The sequence below is a fragment of the Colletotrichum tamarilloi genome (assembly GCF_030869305.1).
Source record: "Colletotrichum tamarilloi strain Tom-12 chromosome Unknown Scaffold_102.1, whole genome shotgun sequence".
Lineage (NCBI taxonomy): Eukaryota > Fungi > Ascomycota > Sordariomycetes > Glomerellales > Glomerellaceae > Colletotrichum > Colletotrichum tamarilloi.
This window is the reverse complement of record NW_026849485.1, coordinates 42,141-59,943: the sequence shown is the minus strand read 5'-3', so window position 1 is coordinate 59,943 and position 17,803 is coordinate 42,141. Positions and strand designations below refer to the sequence as shown.

At 52.0% G+C, this 17,803-nt stretch overlaps 10 protein-coding genes across 10 annotated transcripts; 2 read left to right on the top strand and 8 right to left on the bottom strand.

Annotated features, from left to right (window-relative positions):
• Positions 1-500: 500 nt before the first annotated feature.
• Positions 501-1,252, bottom strand: CTAM01_13704 (phosphate transporter; the record flags this gene model as incomplete). The annotated part of the gene is made up of 3 exons (XM_060529706.1): positions 501-895; positions 954-1,114; positions 1,236-1,252. The coding sequence occupies 3 exons, from the start codon at positions 1,250-1,252 to the stop codon at positions 501-503; spliced, it is 573 nt and encodes a 190-aa protein (XP_060375717.1).
• Positions 1,253-2,802: 1,550 nt separating this feature from the next.
• On the bottom strand, positions 2,803-4,003 carry CTAM01_13703 (cellulase; the record flags this gene model as incomplete). The annotated part of the gene is made up of 4 exons (XM_060529705.1): positions 2,803-2,913; positions 2,978-3,574; positions 3,639-3,752; positions 3,806-4,003. The coding sequence occupies 4 exons, from the start codon at positions 4,001-4,003 to the stop codon at positions 2,803-2,805; spliced, it is 1,020 nt and encodes a 339-aa protein (XP_060375716.1).
• Positions 4,004-5,299: 1,296 nt separating this feature from the next.
• Positions 5,300-5,560, bottom strand: CTAM01_13702 (uncharacterized protein; the record flags this gene model as incomplete). The annotated part of the gene is made up of 1 exon (XM_060529704.1): positions 5,300-5,560. One exon carries the CDS (start codon positions 5,558-5,560, stop codon positions 5,300-5,302), a length of 261 nt encoding a protein of 86 aa, XP_060375715.1.
• A 348-nt stretch (positions 5,561-5,908) lies between these two features.
• On the top strand, positions 5,909-6,365 carry CTAM01_13701 (37S ribosomal protein S19; the record flags this gene model as incomplete). The annotated part of the gene is made up of 4 exons (XM_060529703.1): positions 5,909-5,951; positions 6,010-6,025; positions 6,097-6,276; positions 6,332-6,365. The coding sequence occupies 4 exons, from the start codon at positions 5,909-5,911 to the stop codon at positions 6,363-6,365; spliced, it is 273 nt and encodes a 90-aa protein (XP_060375714.1).
• Positions 6,366-6,703: 338 nt separating this feature from the next.
• On the bottom strand, positions 6,704-7,376 carry CTAM01_13700 (transcription initiation factor TFIID 23-30kDa subunit; the record flags this gene model as incomplete). Its single annotated transcript, XM_060529702.1, has 2 exons — positions 6,704-7,111; positions 7,173-7,376. The coding sequence occupies 2 exons, from the start codon at positions 7,374-7,376 to the stop codon at positions 6,704-6,706; spliced, it is 612 nt and encodes a 203-aa protein (XP_060375713.1).
• Positions 7,377-8,110: 734 nt separating this feature from the next.
• Positions 8,111-8,317, bottom strand: CTAM01_13699 (uncharacterized protein; the record flags this gene model as incomplete). The annotated part of the gene is made up of 1 exon (XM_060529701.1): positions 8,111-8,317. The coding sequence occupies one exon, from the start codon at positions 8,315-8,317 to the stop codon at positions 8,111-8,113; it is 207 nt and encodes a 68-aa protein (XP_060375712.1).
• Positions 8,318-9,228: 911 nt separating this feature from the next.
• CTAM01_13698 (uncharacterized protein) lies at positions 9,229-10,409 on the bottom strand (the record flags this gene model as incomplete). The annotated part of the gene is made up of 3 exons (XM_060529700.1): positions 9,229-9,399; positions 9,463-9,716; positions 9,767-10,409. The coding sequence occupies 3 exons, from the start codon at positions 10,407-10,409 to the stop codon at positions 9,229-9,231; spliced, it is 1,068 nt and encodes a 355-aa protein (XP_060375711.1).
• Positions 10,410-11,568: 1,159 nt separating this feature from the next.
• Positions 11,569-12,977, bottom strand: CTAM01_13697 (uncharacterized protein; the record flags this gene model as incomplete). The annotated part of the gene is made up of 2 exons (XM_060529699.1): positions 11,569-12,278; positions 12,335-12,977. The coding sequence occupies 2 exons, from the start codon at positions 12,975-12,977 to the stop codon at positions 11,569-11,571; spliced, it is 1,353 nt and encodes a 450-aa protein (XP_060375710.1).
• Positions 12,978-14,640: 1,663 nt separating this feature from the next.
• CTAM01_13696 (methylisocitrate lyase) lies at positions 14,641-15,800 on the top strand (the record flags this gene model as incomplete). The annotated part of the gene is made up of 3 exons (XM_060529698.1): positions 14,641-15,074; positions 15,138-15,193; positions 15,250-15,800. The coding sequence occupies 3 exons, from the start codon at positions 14,641-14,643 to the stop codon at positions 15,798-15,800; spliced, it is 1,041 nt and encodes a 346-aa protein (XP_060375709.1).
• A 507-nt stretch (positions 15,801-16,307) lies between these two features.
• CTAM01_13695 (C6 zinc finger protein) lies at positions 16,308-17,354 on the bottom strand (the record flags this gene model as incomplete). The annotated part of the gene is made up of 1 exon (XM_060529697.1): positions 16,308-17,354. The coding sequence occupies one exon, from the start codon at positions 17,352-17,354 to the stop codon at positions 16,308-16,310; it is 1,047 nt and encodes a 348-aa protein (XP_060375708.1).
• Between the last annotated feature and the right edge of the window lie 449 nt (positions 17,355-17,803).

Below are 17,803 nucleotides of genomic sequence, written 5' to 3'. Positions count from 1 at the left end.
GTCACTACGGAAGTCGCGAACGCACGTGCCTTGCTGCTGCTGTGACCGAGCCACACCGAAGTGGCAGGAGGGAACGGAACTGGCGGAGCTGTCAGACACGAATTGGAGCTAATAAAAAGTACCTTTGGGAGGCTACAGAGTAAGATAAGGTATCTTTGAAATAGTCATGGCAGAGATGGCGAAAACGAACAGAGTGCGGATTAATGAGCTGTATGTTGACGAGACTGAGCATCTACGCGACCAGTACGGAGTATTGCCGCTTCAATTTCGAGAGAATCGCATCATGCTGGCAAAATTTACTTCCCAGCCGTGCCAGCGTATCCCTTTATTGCCTCCAGGTGGGTATAGTAACATATCTGACCACCCTTGCACGCAACCAAAAAACGTCTCCTGTATGACCAATGGTGACCCCCTATTTTGATTTTGTATTTTGTTCACAGTACGACTGTCCGTTTTCCCCTAAGCACCAACTACGACGGGCGACGAGAGCGAGCAGACATTTACTCCTCCTTGGCACCACCGCGGCCGGCACGCTCGGCAGTCTCGATGGCTTTCTTGTCGCTGGCAGCGGGGCCGCTCTGGAGACCCTGCATGAAGCCGGCGGGCGCCTTGAAGGGGCGCTTGAGGTCGCCAGCGGCGGGCTGGCCAAAGACGTGGATCTTGACGAGGTTGCTCTCGAGGGCGCTCTTGAGGGGGATGATGGACTGGATCAGGAGAGGGTTGGTGTACTTCATGTAGATGTGCATGAAGGCCATCATGGCGATACCCATGGCCTGGGAGCGGAAGGCCTGCCGAAGCTGGGTGGTGTCGTAGGCGTGGATGGTGGTGGTGACGAGCTTGCCCTCCTCGGCGGATCCCATCGCTGGGGGCTCGACGTACTTGAGCGTGGTAAGGTCTACTGTCTGTCAGCAACTGCTTCGATAACCCTGTACGATTGCACGAAGTGAACGCACCCTTCTTCTTGTTAATCTGAGCTTGGACGTAGAGGTAGATGATGGCGATGATGATGTTGCTGGCAATGTAGCCGGCGCGGCACATGTTCAGTACGTTGGGGTCTTCGAATGGGACCTTGCGGGAGACCTGCACCATGCCGAGCATGATGATCAGGTTGGTGCTGCGGCATTGTCAGTAAAGGTATTCGACGTCGTTGCTGTAGGCGCGCAAGGAAACATTGAAATCAGAGATTTGCAATGCGATTCGGTGCGATGGATGGAAACGCAGAGGGGGCAACGTACATCTGAGGGCTGACCATTTTGGCGGTTTGCGACGGAACTAATGGGATTTTGATTGGGAATAATTGGAAAGAAGGACGAGGACAGCGAAGAACCTCGAGGTCGCAAGAGAGAGAGAGAGGGCTGGTTGGTTTAAGGTATTAATAGGAGAGCAGAGGAGGAGGCTGGCAGGATGCAGAGGCGAAGACGGCGCGGCGTGGAGTTGGCGAGTTTTTGTACGGTTTAGCGCGTGAGGGCGAGGGCGTCTTTGGGGGCGATGGGGAAGACACTCGGAGAGGGTGAGGTGGTCGAAACGGCGCCCGTCCAGTGGGTTGGATGTGTGTGTGTGTGTGTGTGCGGCCTGGCTGGGGGGTGGAGTTGGAGGAGGTGGAGGTACCCTTGGATGAGGGAGGTACCTTTTTAGTGTGCAGCACTGCAATTTAGATGGTGGTTTCCTGGGTAGGTACCTCCTGGCCTACCATAAAGGCGTGCTAAGTTCGGGGTCCAGCGGGCTGCGGGATGGCGAATTGCAAAATAGCACAATTTTTAGTCCAAAGCTCTGTCAGTTTCTGTAGCATTCCGCTGCACTCTCTTTGGTCCTTTTCGGGGTCATGCAAGGGTGTCTGCGCATGCGCGTGTTGCCTGTATCTGTACCTGGCGAGCCTCACCTCTATGATTTATCACATTGTTCAAGGTTCTCTCTTCCTCTGGTAACATTGTGTTAAACAAAATAGTCTGCCTGTTTGTGTGCCTCTCTATCGTCTCTCTGCAGCACATATGCAAGACGGCACATTGCAACTGTTGAGTTGCCTGAAGCTAAGGAAGGGTGCTAAGACTAACACAAAAACTACCCAAGGCAACATGCCACGCATTCAGTGGCTGGGAACTTGGAGAAAACGCCACCGGGGCCTTGAATTCTGACAAGTCCGATTCCCCGCGCTTGCACTTGGGACTTTCAGATGTGTGAGGTTCTTGTGAGATGCAGGCTCTTCTGACTTGTGGGATCATATAGGCAGGCGACTCTTGTTGAAGGCTCGGACTACGAGATCAGCGATGCCAATTCCAACAAAATAAGGTGAGAGGACACGTTCGTAAATTGCAACGTGGGGAATCCTGTCAGGTATATCCACCACCTGCCTGATTGAGACAGCTCACTTTTTGCCTCATCTTACAGCTGAGATTTGGTCATGCATCGCTGATAATCAACCAACACTAGCATCAGCTATCATTCACCTATCGCTTTGTGATTGACAACTACCCAATTCGTGATTGCCTCAACTACCAGCTGTTCTTGTCGTAAAAGTCAGTCACGAATCCACAACTACACCTGTATCACCACAAGTGCAACAGCAAATACGAATGAAACTGGGCTTTTCATATTCCAGATATGTACACCAGGGGCCAGGATGCCCACGATCAATATCTACATTGAGAATTTCGTCAGACTTCAGCAACCATGTCCACGGACAGGTAACTGCGTCTTCCGGCAACAACGCCGCCGTCAAAATCACGTGGCGCCGGCCGCATGCTCCACTTCCGTCGATATGCACCCCGTAAAAGGTACGTATCCACCCCGATGTCCGGAATAGCCTCAAATGAAGCTCTTGAGAATCGGGAGGTAAGTTCCGTATGCCTTTCCAGTCGTGGGCTCCATGGAGTACATGTAGTCCGCCCACCAAGGTCCAGCAGCCCACCAGAGCACCTGCATTGGCGATTGTTAGCGGCTATCAGCATAAGAGAAACGTTTGAAAATATAAACCACTTACACCTCTCCACTGCTCAGAGTTGTCCGCGAGGTGCTGGAGGGCACCCTTGACGGCAGTCTCGCACTGGGTGTTGACACCAGCGCCAATCTCGCCGAGAACACCCTGCTTGTTGTTGTCCTTGAGCCACTTGGTGGCAACGGCGAGGCGCTCGGCGCCAATGGTGCTGCTGACACAGGCCTCGTTGGTGCCGGAGCCGTCCGTGTCGAGGTACTGGTGCATCTCGTAAAAGAGAAGCTTGCCGGTCGAGTCGGACGGGTCCGTGAGGTTCTTGAGGGCGTCGCCGGAGCCGCTCTCGATCCAGTGCCACGCGCCAGAATACGAGTTGCCCTCGATGAAGATGTTCTGCTTCGTGGCGCCCGCCGCGCGGATGTTGGTGATGGCGGCCTGGTTCAGGTCGTGGACGAGCGTGTTGTCCATGTCGTGGTACTCGTTGTTGGTGTCAAAGATGACCTTGTCGTTGTCCTTGAAACGGGCGGCGACCGTCTTCCACCACGCACCAAAGTCGGCGGAGCTGGTGATGATGTTGCCGTAGTAGCGGCCGTAGTTGTGGGGGTCGATGACGGCGTAGGAGCCCTTGGAGGTGACGTCCTTGACGAGCTGCGGCCAAAGTATTAGGATACCTTACGTATGTCACAATCCGCAGGCTGCGTAAAAGACTTACATCCTCAAGACCAGAGAAGTAGGTCTCGTTGATCGTACCAGTCAACTTGTCGGGAATGATACGCTCCATCATCGTTCCGATACGGAAAGTGTTGAGGCCCTGGGCTCTAAGGGTCTAAAACCACCAAGTCAGCTACCTCATGGCATCATCGTCTCTGTGTTGCTCACATCAATGGCAGTCTTGTTGGGCCATGTGTACTCCTTGCCCAGCTGTCCGGGAAGGGTACCCTGACCGAACTCGCCACCGCTCTCGTTGACACCAGTGAAGAGGAACTTGCCGGCGCGCTTCTCCTTGGCGCCGTCAATGGGGGCCGCCAGGACCGATGCGACGGACGCAGCTCCGAGAGCAATGTTGGAAAACTTCATGATTCTTGATCGAAGAAAGGAACGAAAAGGGTTAGACTAGAAAAGAAGGTAAACAGGTCGGATGCAGTCCAAGCAAAAGCCAAGATCAGCCCTAGAGTGGCTCCGAGGTATGGCAGACTTTATATCCTCGTGGCCGGGATCCTCTCTCTCAGTCTTCCTCCTCTCCCTCATCTCCTCATTCGTCTCCTCTCTCATCCGTCTCTCGTTTACAGTTCAGTTCAGGGGGGTGGGACGGGATGGTAAAGATGGTACCGACACATGGACAATAGTGGACTGTCGACAGGAAAAGTTGCCTGTTACGAACGTTTGGGGGAGAATCACCAGGTCACCCCCCTACAATATCATGACGGAGTCCCTTGCTCCGTCCCATGTATAATGGCATGTATAATGGCAAAACACCACACGATTTGTGGGAAAAGAGGGAACGCAATCAACGAGGGGGGGCCGGTCACTTTGCTTCTCAAAGTCTAGTCTGGACACTCTGGAGCCCGTGGAAGCGGCGAGCCTCACCAAACTAAGCTTGCTTGGCATGGATGATGTGCCGCGTGGGGTAGTCCCCGGTAGGGGAGAGCACGATCTCGGGACCTGGACCTCCTAGTGCTGGTTCTGCTGGACCTCCTGGGACCTTGCAGGCGCCAGACTACGGTTCATGGTTCACATTTGATGCCGAGAGTGCCGAGCAATGCGGCTGCTTCGTACAGTCGTACAGTTGGGGAGCTTTCGTTTGCCGCCTGAATTAGATTGCGTGCAGGCCTAGTCTGAAGTTGTTTGGCTACACGGCATCATCATCGAAGGGGGATCGGGGATAATCTGGCAGGCAATTGAGTCGAGTGGCGGAGGGTGACATGCTCCGGTATTTGCGCAAATTTCCCGCGGGTGACAAGTGCCGGCATGAGAGACAAGAAAAGCAAAGTGCGACGCAACAGTAGACAGAAAGAGACTGACAAGTCGGACTCGCGGTTCGCTAACAGGCTTTGAAGTGTCGTTGGTCCCAAAGGGGGGGAATAAAGTTGGCTGTTTCAAGTCGCCGGGGGAATTCCCTCCGCGTGATCGCTGGTATAGCACCTGGAATTAAGGGATCGCCAAACCCCACAATGATCATCAAGATGGGACTTGAGAGCTGCGAGGGGGGCCAAATTGAGCCGCGAACTCGGGACGGCGGCGCGAGAAGGTTACAAATAGAGGATGTGGCTGTTCAAGGAGACGGCTGGCAGAGGAGGGTGATGTAAGTAGGCTTATAGAGTACGGAGTACAATGACGTGATATAAAGGACATGAGATCAGGGGAACAAGCCGTTCAAGCCAGAATCACTAGACTTGTGGCCGGCGGACCTCTCTCAGTAGACTTTGGGAGTTGGCGGCCAGCAGGGAGATCCTTGGATGCTGCACTGTTGAAAAACTTTGGACTGAGTCGTTTCAACAGAGTTTGCGGTTGAGGAAACAAGTTGATCGATAGCTCTGCACACTCTGCTTTACCGTCGCCGTTGCCAACTGAAACAGTATGGAACGGCCTTCCGAGCGTGCACTGAGAAGCAGAACAGAAAAGTACGAAGGCCATAATCTGGAAAGCCTCTCTCCATCTTTGCTATCTCCACGTGAAACTTGAAATCATTTGGGGACTTTAGGTAGAGGGAGGAACGGATACTATTGGATTTAGTAACTCTGGCTCAAGTTACCTGCGCCCATCAGTGACATTGGTGGAGAAGTTGTCGCTGCGTGCAGCGAACTATGATTAGCTAAGCCGGTATCTTATAGTCGGGTCCGAAGCACGGAGCACCGGCAGTTCACGTGACTCAACCGAATTCTGGAAGCTCGGAAATTCTTCCCGCGTGGCATCGCGACAGCCCAGAAGTGACTTGGAGGTGGAAGTAGCTATCAATCCCGTATCGCAAAAGGAGTCGCCAAAATGCAGCCAACACGACACCTCCTGAAGCGATCCGTGTGGAAAGGTAAGTCTCAGATACGTCATGTCGGATCGAACCTGGTGAACTGACAATTCGTTTATAGGACCTCACATTGTCCCGTAAGGACTCCCTCCCCTCCGCGAACACCCCTCAATCGAACCGGCCTCGAGTCTGACCTTGACGCAAATAGTCTCCCCATCGTGCGCCCCGCCCCCGGACAGAAGGTTGTACCCATCCGGACGCAGGCCCGTTCCGCCACGATCCTGCCCAACTTTGTCGGCCTCAAGTTCCAGGTTTACAACGGCAAGGCGTACATTGACGTGACGATTACGGAAGACATGGTCGGTCACAAGCTGGGAGAATTCTCGCCGTACGTTGGAACCATATTGGAGATGTTGAGGTTCTTAGGCGCTAACATTTGGCAGCACGAGAAAGCCCTTCATCTGGTCCAGGATGTAATAGGCGGCGACGGTCTTGGGATTTCAAAAGTTCATCAGCATGCGGACGGCGTCTGTCAGGGAGTGGAGAAAACATTTGTACAACAATGTCAAGATACCAGCGATATATACTGTAGCATAAGAATTTGGGGCCTTGTGCCGTTGACGATCCTCTGCTAGCCGAATGGATGTCCATATCGTAAACTTTCGAGCGCCTCTAACGTAGTGCTCGTCCAAAGCCGAACCTCCCGGTCATGTGAAACCCCGTTGACGCCATACCCAAGTCCGCCCAACGCCGTGGTATATGCACACCAGCCCAAAGAAATATTGGCAGCTCCCAGCTGCTCTGACCAACCTCCCTTATCGATAAAATTCGCTTCTCTTGACGTTGACTCCGTACTCGCCGACAGCCATGCCGAGATCCTCCATGGTAAGAACGGTCCTGTTCTGGCTGCCGCCCTGTCCACCACCGCCGTAGCCAGGTCTCTGAATACCAAGAGGTCCTCCGCGACTTTGGTCTTTTGCGCCGGCTGGACCTGTGGGTTGGCCCGGGATGGGGAATCCCGCCGCAGCACCGAGGTTGCCCATGGGGTTATTGGCGTTGGAGTTTGAGGCGCGAATGCGGCTGTACTGATATGCGTCGGCAGAGATATCGGCTATGAACTTTTGCGTTGCGAGGGCGAGCAGGCGCGCCAGGCGCGGGTCGGTTTGCGGTGGTGGGGGGAGGCCGGCCTTGGTCATGTAGTAGTTTGTGACTGCATCAGGGATCTAAGCAGGTGAAAGCTGTCAGTCGGTATTCGATCCCCTGCAAATTGTTGTTGAGACTTACAATGGGAGCATAGTCGTCCATCTTGGTCAAGAACTCGCGAAGAGACATGTCCTTGCGGGTAATGGCCTTGGGCTCTGGGCCAGGCGCAACTGCCTCGGGGACAGCCGCGGCATCAGCTGGGGCGGCGGCGGCATCGGTCGTCGTCTCTTGCGTGTTGGGCGCGGTGGGCGCCTGCTCGGCAGTCTCTGGTGCAGTCGTCGACATTGTGATCGCGGCGCGTGAAGAGCAGAGGTATTGGTGATAATGCCGGATAGAAGGAAATCGAGTCAAGAGCGCGCGGTACCACGAGGCTGATGAGGCTGGTGATGTAAGGTGAGGTTCGCCTTGCGCGAGACGCGGGAGTGGCGTCAGTGTCACGTGTCGCGCAGCTGAGCCACTTTTGCAACCGTAGACAGGTACCTTCCACGGTCCACCTTCTCACCTTCGCGGTTCTCCACAGCCAAGGTCAGCACCTCTGCTACTCTGCATCCGTATTCACTACTCCGTACGCAGTACCTTTTGGTCTGTGCACTTGAATTCCAGCGTCTGATTTAAGCTTCAACAGGGGTACCACACACGATCATGGCGGTGCTACAGGCAAAGTGGCGGTTACGGAGCCATCCATATTACGGGCAAATGACTAGCTTTCTAAACATCAAACTACACACTACTTATTACTGGGTGTGTCAAGACGGGAAAATACTGCGTACGGAAAGAAGTGGTTTACCGAGCTTTCAATTTAACAACCGGTAAAGACCTGACGGGTCTCGCCGACACTCCGCTAGCATCTGTCTTTCTGCCAGCCCCCTAATCGCTCTTCATGAAATAGCAACTCCCCTACCTTGATCAAAGCACCAAAGCTTACGGCCACCTAAGGTCAAAGACTTTGTAGCATGGCAATCACTGTGATCGTATCGCTAAGTTGGGTTACGATCTGGACCAAGGTCCGTACTAGCTCTTCAAGTACCGAGGAACATGGCTCGAAACCCGCGTAGGCTCTGCCCAGCTATACGTGTGATCGTACGGGCAATTATATAGAGAAGCATCTGAGGAATTTTTGTGCAAGGGGACGCTACCAAGATTGATAACCGAGGATGAAGCATGCTCCTGGAGTCCGCAGTATGGGGTCGCCGTGACTCGTTAACCCAGCCAACCTGCAATCTCATATAAGAAGCTTTGCTTGATATATGAACCGTATCTTGGGCTCACCTATGTGCATGGAAAGGCTGGAACCGGGCGCAGTAATTCGGGCGTTTTCGTTGTCTTCGATACCGAATTTCGGTCACCGGGAGGTATTTGTCGGCCGTCTTTTCTACGAAGTTGATCATTAATCGAAGTCTTGGCACATGGGCTTCTCCATCGGTGACGGGGTGATATTTCCATCTTCAGGTTTGTCAAGAAATATGGGTCGCCTCCTCAAGAGTACACATAAATGTTGCAAAAGCCCAGCATCTCTTCTTACTTAAGGTCGATTGCTTAGTTCATCTTAACCCAACATAACAGTCGAATATCCAAAATCTATCGAAATGCAATTCCCTTCATCTACTGCCGTTCTCGCTCTTTTCGGCCTTCTTGCCTCTCAGGCAGTAGCTCAGCAGGTTGTAAGTGAACATGCAATGCCCAACTGAGACTTGACTGAAGAGGAACCCGCTGATACCCCATGCTCGATAGGAGTGCAACTGTACATGAATACTTTGACTTTTCCCTCAATGGACTCTCACTGATGTCATACAGCTTGCATAGCGGCGTGCGAAAGAAGGCCTGGCGTATGCTGGGGTGGAGACAACGTTGGCTACTGCAAGAACCTCTGTGGTCCAAACTGCCCCTGTACATTCTAGAGGATGAATCATTGGGTTTATCGCTGGGTGCACAAGTCATTGAAACCTGACTAGATCCTTAGAAAGAATCAACAATCTAGTATACTATCACTGTTCGATGAAGGCAGTACTGAGCTCTCGTTCTTGCTTGCACCGTGCTGGTATTCGAAGTTGACCATAACCAGGACGGTGATCTCTAACGTACAGCACCGCGCCAGTGATATCGTTGTCTGATTAATCAGAAACACTGTCTTTTGACTTCAGTAGCTAAACAGAAGCGTGGTGTGGTTGCCTGTGCGCAGTAGTCTTCGGTTCTCGTTCATCAGCATCCATCTCAGAATCCAGGCCATGACCGCGGCTGCCACGGAGAATGCAGCGCTGGACAGCATAGCCGTGGTATACCGAGGTGCGTCTGATTCTGGCCAGAGATACTGAAAACAGTCAGGGAGGTTGCCAAGAATCATTCGAGATGGAATAGAGAGGCGGTGACTTACTGGGGTGTAAATAGAACCGATGGTGGCGATGGTGTTAACCAAGGCGAGGGAAACTGCTTTCTTCTCCCTCGTTTGGCCACAGGTGCTTGAGACCCAGCCGAGAATGATAGAGTTACATGCATAGACACCGCTTGCAAAGGTGCACATAGCAAAGTACCTCGCACCGACATTCAAAGTACTACAAGCTAGCACGAAGCCAAAAACCGCGACAGCTTTGGCAATGGTAATGTGCCAGACTCGTTCGTTGAAGTGACCTGACGATATTCGTCAGTAGTGCGCACGTACGATTGCTCAATGACCTCACCTGAGCTAGCAGCCCATGATATGGTTGCAATACCGGAGATGATGTAGGGGGGGCATGTTAAGGCGAGCGTTACGTTTCGGCCGAAACCCAGCGTTTCGACAATAGTTGGGAAGAAGTTCTTGTAACCCGATGCGCTAAGATGCAAATGCTGCATAGTCACCAGAACCCAAAGACGCGGATCCCGAATGGCTTCAGAAAGACCGGCCCAAGTGCTGGTATTCGCTTGAAGTTGGACTGTATCAGCTGCAACTCGGGACTGCGCCAGCTTTCTCTCCTCTTCACTGAGCCAGCGAGTGTCGAGAGGTTGGTCAGGCAACAGAAAGGCCGATGAAACCGAAACGATAAAGCTGATGATGCCTTGAAGTATGAACAACCATCGCCATCCGCTTAGGCCAGCCACCTGGTCCATTTGGAAGACTCCTATGGCTATGAGACCAGCAAAAGCAGTGCCACATATGTTAGCTGTGAAGAGTATGGAAATTCGTGTTGCAATCTCCTTTCTGGTGTAGAAGATTCCTAGCAGATACAGAGCGCCGGGGTAGAACGGCGCTTCCGTGATGCCAAGGAAGAATCGAGTCAAAAGCAGGCCCTTAAAGTCTTTCGTCAAACCTGTCACGGTGCTGACTATTGACCAAAGGGCCATAGCTGAAGCCATGAACCGTGAGGGCCTGACTCGTGTTATCAGCATGTCTGTTGATCTTTGTCAAATTCCGCCTGGAAGAAAAAGGGGGATTAGACCGCACTACTCGGAATTTGTCCTAGGATATATCCCACAAAGAGTATGGAAACACAGGTCTGGTATTCAACCGAGGTCAGACTAAGCTCCTCCTCGATGCCATCTAAACGGGCTACGGTAACGGCGTTTCGATCGAGGTAACTATCGTGAAGATGGTCAGGAAGAGTTTCTGCTTGAGCGCACGCCTACTGGTACGCTTACTTGAACCAGTACTGATAAGATAATACAACGATCAGCGTTCATTGTGAGATTTTTACACTAGACCATGAGTACGGTGTACCAACCATAATCCAAAGAACTGGCAAGATGATCCAGTCCAACTTCCGTACCAATCTTTTTTCAGCCGGGATTAGGCTCCCGTAGATTCCCGCGGGATCAGTCTCTGATGTGTCGATATGGGATTTCGGTACCGCCCTCAACTCCAGATGCTGACATAGGGCAACTTCATCTACTTTGGGTGCAGATGTAGACGCGAGCGCCTCAAGATGAGGCTGTTTGGAAGTGGCCATGTCGAATATTCCCTGATGGAAAAGGTATACATACGTATCCGGATATGGAATAATAGCTCCCAGACTCTCAGTTGAATAATTGTCGGGACTGCCAAAGAATCCCTAGTCCCCCTTCTTATATAGAACACGTATCAACGAGGTAGTTGCACTCCAGAGTATCTAAGGGATTGCCCAGGTTTCCCCGCATTATCCTGCGTTAGTACACCCGCTCGCTAGTGTACATGTATGTCTTCGTGACATGTTTTGAAAGATCTATGGAACGCTTAGCCGGGAACGCGTAGTTTAGCCACGCCAATGATGGGCTTTTTGAGGCGACAAAAGGCTCTACGATGGCTGGGCGCAGCTCAGCGGACTAGGTAATACGGGTGCCGACAAGGCGACGGAGAATCTTGGACACTCCTGGCAAGATTTAACGGACATCGACGGACTAACGCGGCTTGACACGGAAAGTCACGGATGCCTTGTAAATTGTAATAGCTGACACTAAAGCATGCGGAGATCACTGTGACATTTTTTCAGACGGATGGTTCACGTATAAGCTGTTTGGCCGTGTATCTCTAACTGATATCTGGGAGGTTCCATAGAAAGTTGAGTGAGTCGATGTCGAACCCCTGGTAAAGCTGATCTGTGTTGTCACTGAAAGGAGCAATGCTGGAGTCAAATTGCAGAGCCCGCCAGATCCCGTTCTGATCCGTAGACACGCCATCGTTGGTACTTTGATCAGGCGGAAGAGTTGGCAGCGTGAGTCCAAATCCACTCAGGCTGTCTTGGGTATCGTTGAGCGCTCTCTGGGGTACAGATACAACGAAGAGATTTGACTTCAGGAATTTGGTATGTTGCTCAATGAGATGGGCGTATCTCAGTGCAAAATCCATGTCGTCGGGCGGGTACCTTCCCAACGCGGTCACACATCGATCTAACGTCCGTAGGGCTGAAGGAGCATCTGTCGCAGGTGATCCGAGACTGAGGGCCTTTAACAAGAAGACGGATGCAGATATCACGCTGATCCTGACACTTGCTGGCGCATATGCAAGATGTGACTGAAAAGATGTCCGAGTGGCAATGCGTAGCACTTCACTGCTATCCGACACAACCTCTTGCAGAAATCTAGCATCCTGGGCCGTCATATAGCCGGCTAGACTGTCCTTCTCAATTCCATGTGCTCTGGCTGTCGCAGCTCTTCGTACGACTGCCTGTATTGATATGGCACCTATGCAAGCTCTAATGTGGTAGTACTCGATAGATAGTGATGTTCTTAACAGCCCAGCTATGATGAACATCCATTTTAGCCATCTGAAGTGTTGTGGGGATGGATCAACAAACCTTTGCAGTCTGCATCAAATGAGACCTTCCAGTTGCTAAGAGAGCTCAGGAAATGATCCAACAGATCTGGGTAGCCATCGCTCTGAAGTAAGCCTTCCAAATGTTCCACAGATTGGAAGAACATTGACGAAGCTACTTTTGAGAGACGGGTGAACTCAAGGTAGATATCCATGTACGATGCCCATGAGGCCTGTGAAGAATGGTCCATGTCTTTCATCGAAGATCTCGAGGCTGCAATGGACACACTCTCGGGGAAGACGGAGCTATACCCAAGTCTCGTTGCGGTTTGAGTCATGTAGGCATAAAGCAGCTTTCGAGCTCGAAACTTGCGACAATCTGCAACCTTTGACGCCGTATAGTCTGCGCGTTGACCGCTTGATAATATTCCAAGCTCGTAGGCAAGATTCGTCGCAAGGCCCAGGAGCATCCACGACATCCTGCTCGCTCTTTTCGCAGGCTCAAAAACATCCTTGCGCCAACGGAGGAGGGGTTCCTCATCGTTAGTTCGTCTCCGGTTCTCTCGGTCGTAATCCAGATCGATCAGCATAGCATCCCAGCCCTCTGTATCCGGAGGGAAATGAATGGCTCGAGGGTGCCAGTCGGAGATGAGCAGCAGACTCTCGATTGTGCCGATTATTCTCATCTTGGCGGTGGAAATCTTTTCTTGACCCAGAATAATGCGTTTGATCATTAGCTCACAAAATTGCCAAAGTCGGTTATGTATCAACTGACTCCTGGAAATGCCGCCTGCTCCCGGCAATAGGAAGAATCGAGATGAAATCATTAGGATAGTGCAACATAACATGGATTCTTCATAAACGAGGCTTGAGTGAGCATTGTGGTTCCGGAATTGGTCGACGATGATAGGAGATAGTGGAGAGAGATATTTGAAGAAACTAGTCGATGTGAGTGAGAATTGGCTGCACTGAGCCCAAAGAGTTGAACCTTACAGATCGATGTACGTGACGGCTTCTTGCGATGTGAACCAGCCCTGTCTGACGAATCTGCACTTGTCCCACATATCGAGGGTATCGTCGCCTGGTTCAGATAGAGCCTGAATGACAAAACCCACCCCGATCTGACCTCCTGTTTGTTCTCTGGCGGGTACAGCAACGGGAACATCCTGCACGGCGTGTGTTGGCGGTGCTGAAGGGGGACCAGAGGATGGTGATACTGTAGCATGGTGAAGTATATTTGCGGCGTCGGACAGCACATCAAGAGCATCATTAGAGCCAGTCACAAGACTGGAGACAACCCGTTCTGAAAGTGAACTATCACGAAGAGAACTTTGACGCCACCCGCTTCTAAGGTCTTGGTTGACTGCTCTAGATAGAGGGGCCGCTGATGGCATGTTTTCTTGTACTGGTGTATCAACGTCTTGTGGTGACTTGGCTCGACTGACGCTAGCAGGCTGCGGCGTGATAGCATGCTCAGCCGGCCGGTTACTTTTCCAATTTGGCGGATCCCTGTGCTTCGAGGTTCTCGGACGTCGATCGAATCGACAATCGCGATGCTCACGTTTGCATTTGGCGCAAGGGGGCTCACCTCCCATAATGCATCTCACTTTGCGAGACCTACAGGTGTCGCAAGCAACGTATGTCCGCTTGAATCGTGGTGATCCGACTGAGGACGGCCCTGTGATGGCCTTATTTCCCGGCTCATCGCTCATGGTGAGTCAAGTCAAGCAACAAGCATTAAGTCAGGATAGGAGATTCGACTGGGTGCTGGACAAGTCAGCCCCGAACATCCCAATCATTCATGAAATGTTGCTTGTCATCTTCTCTTACCCCTACTCAATGAGCCTATTGGCAGATTCAGGATACAAAAACGGGTGTCCGCTCTCGATGCTGGTGGTCTGGAGGTTTGGTGAAGCGAGGGTAACAACTGCCGTAGAACCCCGCTCCGATCCGCTAGATAGCGCCAATGCCCGTGACAGTCCGTGATTATCCGCTTCGGTCCGTTTTCGCTGTCTGCGCTGACATCACCCGAACTTTGCTCTTCTCGGCACTCGGAAATACTGTTCCATCGGACAGTGCGATTCGGGCACAAGTCGAGTGTCACACGGCGAGCTTCTCATCGTTTGAGGCTTCGAAAATTGGTCTGACTGTGAATGCTACAAGTCTTTCACTCCGATAACCGGAGCTCTAAGAGGTGCTGCATAGATGGTGGTGAGGTGTGGGAGTTTGTGTATATAAGCTAGGAAAATCGCTTGACGAAGAGAATCATGCAAGCTTGACAACAATATCAATATCGATAGCCTGCTAGGTACCAAGAAGTCTCATATCAAACGATTCCCCACAGTCAAAATGTCTAGGTCCATCGTCAACACCACTCCCTACCCGTTTCACTTCGACGCAAGCAATGGTCCGACCATCGATAGAAGCGACAAGAAAGCAATACTGAAACTAGATAATTGTCGTGGAGGGATTCCGTCCCTCCAGGCAACCAAGATTCGAGCCATGATGCAAGAGGCGCACGAAGACCCTTCCAAGATCCTTGCTCACGTATGCAGCTACGATGCCTTGAGTTCAAGACTTTGTGAAGAGGCTGGCTTCCCTCTGGTCTTCCTGGCTGGGTATGCCATGGCTTCTGCTTTTGGCCTCCCAGATACTGGATACATAGCTTTCCAGGAAGTTGCTGCAAAGGTTCAGGAAGTTGTCAGAGAAGTCAAAGTTCCCGTCCTTGTGGATGGTGATACTGGATACGGCGGCCCGATGAATGTGAAGAGGACCGTTGAGGGGTAAGCTTGATTTTCGCCCACCTGGAAACCAATTTGGTGATCATGCTGACTGTATCTACGTAGATTTGCGGCCGCAGGAGCTGCTGGCATCATGATAGAGGACCAGTCTTGGCCAAAAAGTATGACCCAACATCACCGGTGATGAAGAAATTGAATATATCTAAAAGTTCTTCAGGATGCGGCCACACTGCTGGCAAGAGCGTGGTCTGTAGAAGCGAGGCTTACGCCCGATGGCAGGCCGCAGTTGATGCCAGAGACGAAGGGGTGGACATGTGGATCATGGCTCGGACCGATAGTCTCATCCACGGATACGACGAAGCTCTCACCAGAGCTCGGAAGGCGATTGAGATTGGAGTGGATGCCGTCTTTGTTGAGGCGCTCCCCGATCGCGAGACCATGGAACGCCTGAGAAACGATCTCGACTTCCCTGTCTTTGCCAACATCATTGAGGGTGGTAAGACGGAGAACTTGTCTGCGCAAGACCTGGGCAAGCTCGGGTACTGCGGAGTTGCATACCCGTGGACTTTGGTTGCCGCAAAATTGAAGAGTATTCGCGAGGCTTTAGAGGCGTTGAAAGGTTCCTTCCTCGTGGGAAAGCCCCCGACGATTCTGTCCTACGCTGAGGTTTGCGAGGGGGTCGGTTTCAACAAGTACTTCAAGCTTGAGGAGCGCTACCAATATGAGGGGCGCACGAATGGAGCAAATGGCCACCAGTGGAAGGAATGAGAGATGTTCTCGGCTTCCTGAATCCACGGTCGATATCTTTTATGGAATAGTTAGCGAACTCCCTTTGACCCTGCCTTAACATCGGTTGCCTTCGAAAATGACCTACCAAGAGCAAAACCTGTATGTTTCGTTATTCTCAGCAATGTGCATGGTGCACTGCTGTGTTGCGCGCAACCTTGGCAATTAACATTCGACACTGGCCTACTATCGACACAGGTGCGAGTGACCGATAGTTCTCTCAATCGAGAAATTGCAGTAGTCTTGAGCCGGTTGCAAGCCATATTGTGGCTTGCCAACAACTCCCGGCAACCGTTGGCATTGAAGTCAAGGTATTGTATACGTACTTCCAATCCAGGTCCATCTGACTTATGTGTGAGTTGAGCTGTACACCAGTCAATACTGGAAATGATACAGATATTCACAGGTTTCATCCAAGAAGATACATGTAAAACCTGGGCGAGACCTCAACAAGAATGGTTCGAGCAGTGTGACAGGTGAGATAAGCACTTACCAGTCTGCCTGGAGGCCCATCATTGTGTTTGCGACTTCAATCGGTCGTGGGATACGGCCGTCGCGGCTCAGCCGGCCCAAGCAGTCGAGAGCGAATCGCCGGGCGTCTGGGGGCGTGATGGATATCTCAGCAATGACCGATAATGGCCAGATCAAGCATCTCGCCGTCACGGAAAATCGGTCTTCCGTTGTCTCTAGATATTCGCCACAACTGGCGAGTACCTCGACCACCAGAGTTGACATTTTCCGCGTCGCGGCCTCCTGCATGGCAAAGTAGCCTACACTGGCTGATGTCGGCCCCTGAGCGAGGATTAAGGATGCCTGCATCCAGATAAGGTCGTTGAGAAACATGCGAATGATCCTTAAGGAGTTCCAGTACCGCAACGCTCGAAGGGAAGGATAGCGGAAAGATATTCCCTTGTATGTCATTGGTGCCTTCTCATACGGGTTCCTTGCCGTGAACCTCCACTCTGCCGAGACTTCCTGCCCAAGCTTCGCTGTCGCCGCGTCCAGATCCAGAGCTTCGACAAGAACCTCATGTCTCTCTGAGTCCTCCAAATAGGCTATTCTTGACCGTAGCATGGCGACCCTGTCGAGAATAGGGGTGACTCTGAGGAAGGGATCGTTGTGATCAAGATACGGCTGCGCATCATCGTAAAGCGTTATGAATCGGGTCGGGACAGGTGTTTTACTGTGCGCGCAACTCGTGCGGATGTTATTCGCAGAGTGAACAAAAAGCTTGCGGCCGAGGGGGGTCTCGAATTGCTGACTTCCACGCAGGCGTAACAACTCTACGGATCCAAGCGTGTGCTGGTTCCAGCTATCCATAGACTGCTGGCCGGAAAAGACGATGGCCTCGAACAGTCCCAGGAGCAGAACGGCAGCTAGAGTGCTATCCTCGACGGCAAGTTTCGGAGAGCTAAGTGCTTGATTCGTTTGACATAGTGCGCTGGCGTATTGGACTCTAGCCTGCTTCATGAGTTTTGGATCCGATATCTTCAGCGACAGACTTGCAAAGCTGGCAGCCAGTATTGACGCTGACATGGCATCGTTTCCTGTCAATCCATAAGGGCAGAGTTCAGGTAGATAATCAAATGGCGAAGTCGCTATGTAGTCGGTCATGAAATAAGTGCGTGCTAAATCCTTGATAGGCGACGAGATTGTTCGATAGCGAACCACCTCACCGTCGGACGGTGGACTTGAGGACGATGAACTTGATGGAGACCAGTGATTGACCAAAGCCCCAACAGCTTGCCTTGGTGTGGCCGCTATGGTTGGAGTACCGCTCGAACCTGCATGTTGCTTCTGCGCATCTGCTTCCGCCACTGATTTCGATTGCTGCTTCGTTTTGGCGGGCAAACGCCTCCTTGGTTTCCTGTTCTGGACCTTAAAAGCAGCGTTGGCGGTTTCGTCTCTAAAGTAGAATTCCGAAGGATCCCTGTAGCCGGGGCAAACTATCTGCTTCCGGGAGCACTGGGTACATCCGGGCTGCA